General features: G+C 38.1%; 1 protein-coding gene across 1 annotated transcript; it reads right to left on the reverse strand.

Annotated features, from left to right (window-relative positions):
- Positions 1–2,153: 2,153 nt before the first annotated feature.
- On the reverse strand, positions 2,154–5,380 carry TWISTNB (TWIST neighbor). Its single transcript, XM_026045155.1, has 4 exons — positions 5,163–5,380; positions 4,926–5,067; positions 3,725–3,933; positions 2,154–2,621 (listed from the first exon to the last, which is right to left on the reverse strand). The coding sequence occupies exons 1-4, from the start codon at positions 5,378–5,380 to the stop codon at positions 2,198–2,200; spliced, it is 993 nt and encodes a 330-aa protein (XP_025900940.1). The 3' UTR covers positions 2,154–2,197.
- Positions 5,381–12,014: the final 6,634 nt, after the last annotated feature.

A 12,014-nucleotide genomic window follows, 5' to 3' on the forward strand; every position in this document is an offset into this window, starting at 1 on the left:
GATTCCTTTGCCTGACAATTGCAAAAGTTTGTTTCATAGCACAGTTGCTATTTTCGCATTCATTTGGTATGAATCTAATTGGTCACTGGAGCAATAGTGAGTTTAGGAATCATAAATTGTCAGCTTCTGCACTGAAATTGTTCTTAATTGCCTTTTTCTGTTTTAAGCCAAGGAAAGAAAATAAACAAACAAGAAGTGCTGGCCACAGTTATGTGCCAAAAAATGCTGGCTTAATGTAAGGTCTAGAGCTGAGACAGTTTTATTAAGACTTTCAAAATGTTGCTTAATACCTCAAAGAGTCTGTTCACAGGATGTGAGATTATAGCAACCAATTTTCTCTTTCAATAAGAAAAGCACAAATGCTAAAAGCAGCAAAATTAGACAAAAGAATTCAGAGTGAAGAAAACATTTTTACTGCCTAYATTATTTGACTATTATCTACAACTTCAGTTTTTCCTTGAACCTCACCCTTCTCCACATTGAAGAAAGAGTAGCAAGACAAATGGTTGGTGCTATAGAATCGGTCGGTAAACTGGCTGGCATGGCATGAATCACACTGCAATTACTAGCAGCAGCTCTACCGGAGGTTGATTTCATTTGAAAGCAAWAATGAGCTGTAACGATGTAATTGATATCAAACACTCTGTCACTGGTTAATCTGCAATTGCAACTGTTGTCACCCTTCTCTTCCTACAAGCCCAAAATTTCTTACTTACTATCCTTCTCCCACTTACATTCACATCTGCCCATCTTCTTCTTATAAGGCACTTAAACAACAACAAAAAAAGCCACAAACATTTGATTCTAGATTAGGTCCAAATTTCAACGCATCCTGTATAGTCAGACCTTCAAGATGCTTTTTTTTTTTTAAAAAAAAAGACTTTTTTTTGTAACAGTACTGTCCTCAGTTGACCTTGAAGCTAAATAGAACAGATACATTTAGTAAATAGTGCCCTTTAGGGGGGGGACGGGGATGAAGGAAGATGGCACAGTCCCAGGAAATAACGATGATGCTTCTAGTCTAAATATTACTGTAACTCCACATAGCAAAGCAACAGAGCAAAAGGGACAATCATGTTCATCTCAAGACTATCCTGCACTTGTTTCAGGAAGTGTGCTGAAATGCAAGACTTTATAAAATAACAGAACAATGCTCTGAAGTTACTGCTGTCCTTACAAGTGTATTTAGACTGACCTTAAAGGTCTCCAAAAAAAAAAACCTCTTAATATAGTTCTTTATGGTACATTCGTATATTTATGGTATATGGTACAGTATATGCACCATCAAGCCTACAAGACAAAAACCTCAAAACTTCCAGAAGGTAAGTAGGTAGTAGCTTTAATTTCTTTAGTATAACAGAAAATAACTCATAAAAGGAGGATTTTAAATCCAGAACATGTTCAGCAAAGGGAGCTGAACCAGCACAATCACTACTGCAAGGTCTGTTGTCTGAGACCACCCAGAAAACACAGATGACTTGCAARTTTCTACAAATATGCTGTGTATTTACAAACCTTTGGAACAGCTARTGGGATCTTCTTACAGTAGGTAATTCTTCATTGCAGAAATTACAGAATTTGCCTAGACCTCATCACAACACAGCTCTCAAACTTCTGGATTACACCAATCTTCGCATCTCTTCCCTACTTTTTTAAGCAAGTTTTCCAACCAGTTTCCCACCTAAAGTAGTACCAAATGAAAGCTTTATTTCAAAAGATTTAAGACATGCATAGTTTGCTTAATCTTTAAGTGATATACCATCTTCTACAGGTATTTGCAGCCAATTTCTAAAATCATAATAAAAACTTGATAARAAAAGTTACTTAAAATAAGTTTACCTTTTCAGGACATTAGTTGCAATAGCAATGATACAATCCTAAGGACTAAGGATCTACAGATGGGAATTCAGGTGTTTCTTGGACCTCTAACAGACAGACTCGTTTATCCATCTTATAAAGTCAGTGAACAGCAAACATAAGATTAGAGTAGAAGAGATTTCTATCACATCTTTAAAAGCTTCTGCCCTTACATTTCTTGGTGTGTACACACACACACACACACACACACACACAAACATAAGCTAAGCCAGCACAGCGGGTTGTTTAGTAAGGAAATCCATACACGTTTTGAAAATATGATTTTATTTAAARTTACCAAAAATGTCTGAAAACTTATTCAAGAAAGGCACTTCAGACTTTAGTCCCTTTTCTTCTTAGCTTTGGGTTCTTGTGACAGTTGGAGTAATTCAGTTTCTTCAGCTTCATCACAATGCTTCCTTTTCTTTTTTTTTGACTTTTTATGGTCACTTTGGTAACCACTAGAGTCACTGGTAGGCAATACACRTTCCTGTTCTTGCTTATGCTTTTTCTTTTTCTTCTTCTTGCTTTTATCTTCACATATTCCATTTACAGCATCAACTGTTTGTTCTTCTGCATTTTCCCTCGCAGTATTATCTGTATCATCTAGAGGCAATTCTGAAACAATTTCTCCCCCAGGGTCAATCAAACCATTTTCTTGTATTCCTTCGTTGTATTCAGGCTGTTGAATTTCATCTCCATTTTGAATTTCATCTCCATTTGCACCACCATCAGTGACCGTCTCAGATCTTTTGGGCTTCAAACTGTAGAGAAATATAGAAAATAAGCCAAAAATCTAAGGACACCTTGCATGGTGAAATGTCAAGCTGTCTTTTCACTAGACACAAAAAAGATCTGCTACAATGAACGGAGAGTATGATATTCTAGTTATCAAACAATATCAGACTAATTTATGTTACCTCTTTCTTATTGCAATACCATTCTGATAGGATCCTATCTATCCACTACTATATCTCAGATTATATAATTCTGCATACTTCCACATTGTGCAGTAGAGGGTTTTTTGTTTAAGTTTTTCACCAAATTGCAGATAGTGACCACTAAAAATCAAACATGACAGAGACTAGTGAGGAAAGAAATAAGTTAGAACTGTACAGAAGTGGATTCTTCTTGAAGTAGAGGAGATAAAACCAGTAAGTTTCATACTGAATTCACTAAAACACACAGAGAATATTTGCAGATCCAACAGAAAAAAAAGCCAATTGATCTCCAAAAGCATTATTATTGCCTTAGCAATCTTTATACTGCATTTTACAGACAAATATAAGCATGTTGGTAGAAACAACTACTCACCAAATGACCTTAAAAATTGTTTCTCTCAAAGATGTTGCTTCTAAGATTTTTCTAGGAAATGGCTCTGAATAGCTAGTCTTTCTCTACAACCACGTTACAAGTGAAAAGTGATGTATTTTTTTCACTAGTTGTTTTTTTTCCAAAAGCATTTAAAGCATCTATTTACATGTTTATTCTGGTATTGCCACAAATACATATTCAGAAAAGAGAACATTATTACCTGAAAAGCCTAGCTTTGGTTTAGGCAAACCAAAGCTATGCTAGACAGCAACGATTTTTCTTTTTCCAAACATGTAGCAATTTCGCAATAAATAATCCACAGTTTGGCACACTTACGATGTGAGCATTAAAAAAAAAAAAGATCTATTTTTAAGAGAAAATTTCTGTGCAAGTCCTCAACACAAGATGTTTACTTTAAGATAAGCCGATGCTTATATATAGCCTGGGTTGTGTGAAAACAAGGAATTTTAARGACTAAGGAATTTGAAGCATTTAGTTTGTTACAAATCAAATCAAGCAGTTAAAAAAAAATGCCCCTTGAACATCACAATACCTGTTTTTAGTCAGTCCTCCACGAATGAAGAACACTCCAGCTGCATCAGAATCTAAGTGCAATACTTGAAACTTCAATTCATCCCCTATTTTTAACCCCAACTCTTGCCACTGCACAACTGACATTTGTTCAGGTTTAGGGATAGAAGCATTGAAGCATCCATGTATCAGACAGCCAATATGACTAGGAGCTAYTTTATTAATTACACCCTTAAAAAAAACAGAAAAGAATTATATGAAGATACATTAATGATTATCTCTTAAAGAGAGATACACAGTGTACAACTACATATAGACACGTTTGAACAACACTTTTCACGCAGGTTATTTGCTAAATAAGCTAACTTCACACATTAACTTTTCTACACAAAAACCAAAAGTATTCCTTAGCTACTCCTAAAGTTACTCCAAAACTATTTTCACACAGTTTTACTCAAATTAAAGACTGAAACTGTCTTCAGAACGTGACTGAACTGTCTTCAAAATGATGCAAAACAAAATAGCCACAGTTTTAGCAATAATAACTTTCTTTAAAGATAAAAATCTTTCCTACATTGCAGTGCCCAACATTGTTTTAAGGTCATTTTAAGCCTGATTTAAACATCTAAGAGTACTATCATATTTGCAGTACAGATAACAGGAAGTCTTTGAGCACTCTTCTTCTGTTGGTGTCATTTGCATATTTAACATTATCTACCTCCACTTTCCCCAGAGATGAACTACACAGAAGGCTTTTCCATTTTCTTCCCATGAAAAGAACACAAGCACATCTTAGTTAGATTCATAGAGAAGTACAAGTCATACTTTTTGAAACATAGCACAAAAAAAAATAACTCTCAGTTTACTATTCCCTTAAGTACTGGCATAAGGGTGTTAACAAGCTTAAAGTTCTCCCATGAGTCATGCACTACTTCTTTGCTGACATGCAGGCTTACTAAAGTGTGCTGCTCTTGTACTTGAGGAAGCTTGAAAGCACAACACATCCCTGTTACTATTACATTAGAATAAAGCAAAGTGTTTAGGAATTATCTGCTCCTTAGAAAGAAACACTGGCGTTTAATAAGTTGAGGGACATGAAATACAGACTATGAAAGTGTCTACTACAATAGTAGCCAAATCTCCTTACCCCTTTGTCACTGTGGCAAGCTAAGTTTTCATTACTTAAGGCAAACAGGCCCTGCGAGGCAGTAACCTCTACATACCACCAGTTTCTTCCCTTTCTTTGGGCTGAAGATGATGAAGTCCGCCTCGATGTTGAGGTGAATGAACCCTTGGTCATCGTAAATGTCCCCGAGCTCGCCCACGACTTTGATGTTGTCGTACGCCACGGGCACACCCTGAAGGCTGCAAGGAGGGAAGCCGTCAGGGACGAGCTGGCGGGGTGGTCGCCAGCCCCCAACCCCGGGGCAGGCCCAGGCCGACCCCGAGCCCGCCCGCACCTCTCCGAGTAGCGCAGGAGCTCGGCGTCCAGCTGCGCGCGGATGCCGCTGCGCTTGCGGCCCAGGAAGCGCGGCGGCAGCGCGACGTGCCGGCGGCGCGGCGTCACCACGAGGCACGAGTAGCGGCGCGCCACGAGGCCGCGCGCCGCCGCGAACGAGGGGATCTCGGCGCAGGGCAGCGGGCGGGCGGGCGCCGGCGGCTCCCCCGCCCCGGCCATCGTGCGGCGGCCGCGGCTGCTCCGGCTGCCACGAGCGGCGCCCCGCGCGCGGCGGCGGCTCCGCCTCGTCGCGCCGCGATGACGCGACGCGCCCGCCCTTCCGCAGGCGGGGAGAGGAAGTGACGCATCCCCGCGGAGAGCGGCGCGCCGACCAGCATCAAACCAAACCGCCGCTCGGACCGCCCTCTCAGAAAACCGGAAATGCCGTCACTCAGGCCCTGCCGGGGCGGGGCTTATGTCACAATTTTGTGGGAGGGGCCGAGGGAGAGCGGGTTGCGCGCGCGCGGGCATTGGACTCGGTTTCCAAGGCGACGGGGGCGGGGCTGGCGGCGGCCGTTGGCGGCGGCCGTTGGCGGGGTCGGTTTTCGGTGCCTCAAAGAAGTGGAGTGGGAGAACGGGGAAGGTCCCTCTGATTTGGTTTGATGGTGCTGGATCAAAGCGAAAGTAGTGCAAGTGTGACCTAGTTCCGTCTTCCGAATTCTGTTCCCAAATCAACTTTGATGGCCTTTGATCTTTAAGGTTAATCCTAGTTTTGAATTTTACCCCCTTAAATATTTATTTATTTTTACAATGGCACCTTGATTGATTTGTTTCCCACTGGATAGTTCAGAAAGTTATGACATCTGAAGTTTAGGGGCATCTAATTGTAATAAAAGTCACAACTTCAAGTATAGAAGTTCTTCATGTGTATAKATCATCTCGAGGTGTGCTCCCACCTCGAGGTTTTGGGTTTCAGTAAAAGTAATAGGCACCCAGCAGTTAAGAAAACATGAACTCTTAATTTCAGTATCAAAGTACTCTGGATATATAGGACTAAGGTATTATAGTCAGCTGAATTCTTATAGATAGTTGCTCTTTTCTTTCTTTCCCACATTTCTGCATTCCAAGAGAAAACAACAGATGTGATAATCTATAGAGGCAACTAGGAATGTATAAATTTATATCCATAAGCTATGGCATATATCTTTAATTGCTATACCCTTAACCACACTCTTTTTTATCTCTAAGTCTCAGTGGTCAAAGTAATCTTTTCAAATGAAGGGTTTAGCATATAAGGGCCATTTTCACACATACAATTGCCTGTCATATATATATTAGGCATTCAGTAATTTAGACAAAAGATTGTGTTACAAAGGTTGGATAGAGTTTGACTATTGCTAAAAAATTAATTATATATATATAATGAATCAATATAAAAAGATATATAAAGTCTATATCTTGTTCTACGCTATGAGAATGTAAAGAAAATTGAATTGTTTTCTCTTGCTAGGATTTGACTCTAATTTTTGATTATGAGGGGTTTTTTTAGCAGTTTATTAAATTTGTATTAAAATGCAGAAGAGGAAAGATAAAACTTACAAAAGTCACAAAAAGGTATGCAGGTGCACTACATACAAAAATAACCTACAAACCAGGCTGCAGTAGTAGARGGAAAAAAATAAGCTTGTTCTTTTATAACTAATGGAATTCATGGTTAGCTAGTAAAAACAAATTTTGTCCAGAGAAGATCAGCCAGATTTCATAAAGCACCAAGTTGCTCAGTTCTGTTTTAAGATTTGATCATGTAAGGATTTGACCACATTGGTGCAACCTCTTGAAAAGTCATTCTTTCTTTGATTTAAATCCAATTGATTTTAAATCAAATTTGATTTTAATAGAGGTTATGTCAGCCTAGCTTGTACTAGTTAATGTTCACTATAAAAAATATATTGAATCCACATGAGGAGTTATTGAACGAAATGTTTGATATATCATTTCTAATTAAGGTACTGAAACTTTATATTGTGGAGGCTTTAGAAATACTCCTGCTCTTTAATAGCGTCTCTTATCAAATATCAGAAATCCTCCCACTCCCTATAAAACAGTAAGGCAAAAGCCTTTGAAACTGTTCAAATACCACAGCACCAACAGATTTTCTTTGCCTGAACATATAGTGAAGATGGCACTGCTAAAGCAGTAAAGCCTCCCTGAACCGAAGGCATATTGATTTGGTGTCTGCTAGAGATTTTACACTCATCATAAGGCTCTTGGGCCTATATATATAGTGATCATAAAAGATGCTGTGACTAAAGAGAGGACTCTAAATGCTATTGTTACTTTATCTGGTTATATTCTAGTTCTGAAAAGCACCTGTACTGTAATATCTAAGTCCTGGCATACCTAAATTCCCCCTTTGTCCTTTCTACCTTAGTTGTGTATCTTCTTTTTATTTCTGACTGTTAGCTTAGAACATACAGTCTTACCTGACTTTTTTTTTTTTTTTTTTTACAGCACTGCAACAAGCCTGTGTCCAAAAAGGCAATAGAAAACACTGTCTTCAGCAGCTCAGGGTTGATACATTTGCCAGCTCACACAGTGGCTGCTAAAACTGTGCTGAGCCTGAATTCCTCTCAGCAGTCAGGTTGCCAGTAGCAGTCAGGACCAGAAACAAAAGCTACATTTTCAACCACTGCTGCCCTCTTTTGCCTTCTGTTTTATTTCAGTGTTTGTCTTGTTTTCTCTTTATGGAAACAAGGCTAGATTCCAGTGAGGAGATTCATCAACAACGACATGTCCAGCACCTCTCAGCTGGTCTTTTCTTGTATTCCTAAGTGCAGTCATTGCCATCCTCACTCTAKACCTGCAAATTATTGTCATATGTTGTGTAGGAGCCTCATACAAGTGRCCATTCATGAGCTTTCGTGGTTGCCGCAGCTCGCTCACTCAGAGGGCAGCCTCCATCTAGCATTAAAACCCTGGAAGTCTTAGCTGTGGTCGAGCTCTCTGCATTGATGCAGGGTGGAAGGGTGCTGTGGTACTATGTGGAGCAGGAGAGAGGCTTCCTAACAGGGCCTTGTCATCAAAGGACTCTACACTTCACAGCAGCATCTGTCCCAGGCATCATACAACTCCTGCTCTGTATTAAAAAGGAAATCCAGAAGTATGTCAATGCTGTCTAGATTAGAAACTCTTGTGCAAATATCCCAGTAATTCATGGTCAGAATTTTATTTTTCAAGTATTTTATCTGCTTCTGCATTTTTCAGAGCTGCATTATTTTTAATGACAGTTGTTGCTGTAATACTTGGCAGGCTGAAGGAGCTATAGCCAAACTCAAGTTTATTTAAAATTCTGTGATGATAAACTTGTTTCAACATCATTGGMCCTCATCCCAAATAGAAATAAACTAACCGTAACATTTTTAATCAGTGAGAATTAAGCATCTAAATGACCACGTGGACATAAATAGGGAATTCGCTTAGGCTACTTCAATGGAATTGGAATTGATGGWATCTTTTTTTTTTCTTTCTTTTGAGAGAGAAGGAGAAAGTTTGAGAGCGACACAATGCAGTTATATGTGAAATCAATGTAAAGGATTAGGTGAAGATATATTGTAAATGTAAATGTAAAATCAAGTGAGTAAAACCTCATTTGCTTGGAAATGCGAAAGGAATTAAATGTACAATCTCAACTTGAGCAGATATGGGATGCTAAACTGAAAAATACTACAAGACATTGATCAAAAAACCAAACCAAAACAAAAAAGGTAGATATTCCAGTCATTAAATCAGGTGATCAGATGTTTCTGTATCACTAGTTCTGTTTTTTAGGAAAAAAAAGAAAATATATATATATATATATATATATTTATATATATACAGGGAGAGAGAGAAAACTAAAAATCCACCAGATGGCACACTGGAGCCTTGATAATGAAATGTACATCCAAGGGAAGATGACTGATTGCGTAGCAGACCACAAATTTAATCTGTATAACTGTACGCAGGCTGTGTTTTGTTTGGTCAGTGACTAATATGTCAATTTTTAATAGGAAGTAAATGACTTAGGGAAGCTTTAAGAAAAAAAAAGAACAGAATAAAACAGGAATTAGGTTACTTTTGTGAGACGAATAATCTTGCATGATTCATAGTGACAGTGGCAATGTTTGTGATGTACATTTCATAACATTTGAAGCATTTGTGTGGATTTGCTTTTGGCCCCTGATTCTCCCAGTAATGTTTACATCTGCAGGAACTGATCTGGTTGGTGACCAGCATTGCTATTTTTTGATTGCCACATTATAAGTGTGAATCACTTTTTTTTTTTTTTTTTTTTTAGTAAAGCACTTCATCTATAAGTATATTACTGAACAACTGTAGGTTTGTTGTCCTTACAGAACTGCTACTAACTGCCCTAGTACGGCTAGTGGCTGTGGTGTCCTTCTCCAGCTCTGTTGGTTCTTCAAGACAGTGTTTTTTCAGACATAGTTTCAATGGCTTGGAGATGTAATGACTTGTGGGCATCTGGCTGTTTGTATAACGCTGAATTCTGTGTTTCCAGCCAGTGACGGATTTTAGTTCAGGACAAAGATAACACAAAAATGGAACTTTTTCCATGTAAACAGGTGGTAGTGGTGCTGGAAAAACCTGTCTGGGAAGGTAGCAGCCTGTGCCATCATAAAGAGCAGTAAGGCTTTTCTGCAGCATTGCAAATGATTCTGGCAAATTGTACTAACAAATGGGAAGAATGCAYGGGTTGTAAATGGGGCAACTGAGGTGACTCTAAGCAATCTGGCTGTATTATGTTACGGTTCATATTCTGAAAAACCTCAAGGAAACCCTTCAACAGGAATTAAGGATCCATAAGGGAATGCCTCAAGAAAAGACAGCTGTTTTTAGTTTTAAGAGGACAAAATATCTTTTKKYMWYYTTTTTTTTTTATTGCTCTTCTGCCTGAAGATACTGAAGAAAATGAAATGGTCTTCTGATCCTGCCAGTTCTAGCATTTGTGTCCTGTTAAATCACCTAAAGAATTGCAATGTGATTTATGAAAACATATCTATAATGAAATAAAGAACATTCTGAAATAAAGAACATTCAGACATTTAGACTTAAATTCTTGTTCAGATGAAACTTTATAGAAATCACATCACTTTTGCAAAGAGACAGATATTTTTGCCCTGTAGTGCTGTTTTCCCAGTTCTGCATCTCTTACCATTTTTCTCTATGGCAAGGTATTCATGTTTTCAGCCTGGAGACCTGATCCCTTATCTGAGGATCTTGTCACTTAAATGAGAGATTTCCAAAAGCATTTGTTCATTTGAATGAAAGATACTTGATTAAATCTTTCCTGGTGGCTTTTAAAATGTTAAACTAAAGCTCTCATATATGGACTTATTTGAGTACCATCAAAAAAAGAATAAGTTGTTCTCATTGTACTTTCAACCTATAGGAATGAAACAATACCGCATATCTGATGGGAATTTCATTATTTTGTAAACCAAAGTGGCTGAGTAAACATAATACTGGATTGTTTATTCTGAACAAAATATCCATAAATATTGACATTCCTTTGCTAGGAACATCCTTTGTTAATTCAAAGATAAGCTTTTAATTATTTTGAATCAGAATATTGTATATCAACATTTTCAGACATGATGGAAAAAGTCTTCTTCAATTTCTTCTTGAAAACAAGCAGAAAAAAATGTTATCAAAGTAAGACAACTGAAGATCTATTATTTTCCTTCTACCTTTCTCCTGTGTCATACACTGTGTCAGACACTCTTTAATGTCATTGATTTTCTTAGAAGAGCCATTTATCCATATTTGATTGTCAATAGGGGCATCATCTTCCTTTAGACAAATAGTAGTAGTCGTCGTTATTATGAGTTGATACTGAAGAGGTTCATGCAGCCGTTTCCATTTGAGAACAGCAGCTCTAAACACTGAAGCAAATGCATCTGCAGCAGTTCAGGTAATCCCCAATGTATTATGCCATTAGTAGCCCACATCTTGAAAAGCATTTGAGTATCACTACCTCTTAGTGATTCAATACTAGCTATCTCTTGATACCTGAATGATATCCATGAATGATGAGGCATAAGAACAGATACACACAGTTTTACAATTTTAGGCATTTTCCAGGTTGCCCTAATCTAAAGAGAAAAAATCTGCTCTCCCTTAACTTCCTGCCCAACTTATGATTTAGTTTGGCAGCTCACAGGATTCTCATTGAAGTAGTTCAACTGTTTACCATCACATCCATCCACCCACATACAGAAATCCCACGATAACAGAAGTCATGGTTATAGTGAAAAACAAACAAACAAAAAAAAGAAAAAAACACACGAAACATGAGAATCAGGGACTCTTCTGTGAGAGCCATGACAGAAATACAGTCTTAATGTTCCCTAGATTGGTGAAAGCAGTAAAAAAATAAATGCAGCGTGGGCAAATTCCTGTTCTCATTTCYGATCCTCTTTTCATTTACCTAAACCGCCTAACTGTATGAAAAAAATTCTGAAATGCAGCACAGTCATTCATGGAAATGTAAATGTGACATTAATCACAAAGTTCTCATCATTATTTTTGCCATCACTATCTGATCCTTGAAAACAAATGTAATAACCAAATCACAAGATGCTCATTAGTCTATACTCAGGCAAATTGCCACTGAAGCCAGAGGAATTTTCTTGAGTCAAGACGATGTGGCATGCCTGCACCATCAGAAAGGTGACCTGTGGGGCCTTCAACATCACACACTCTAAGACAAAGGAATTTGCTGGATGTAAGTGTGGCTTTTTCTTTTTCTTTTTTCTTTTTCTTTTTCTTTTTCTTTTTCTTTTTCTTTTTCTTTTTCTTTTTCTTTTTCTTTTTC

The sequence above is a fragment of the Nothoprocta perdicaria genome, unplaced genomic scaffold (assembly GCF_003342845.1).
Source record: "Nothoprocta perdicaria isolate Ctin4 unplaced genomic scaffold, notPer1 scaffold_106, whole genome shotgun sequence".
NCBI lineage: Eukaryota > Metazoa > Chordata > Aves > Tinamiformes > Tinamidae > Nothoprocta > Nothoprocta perdicaria.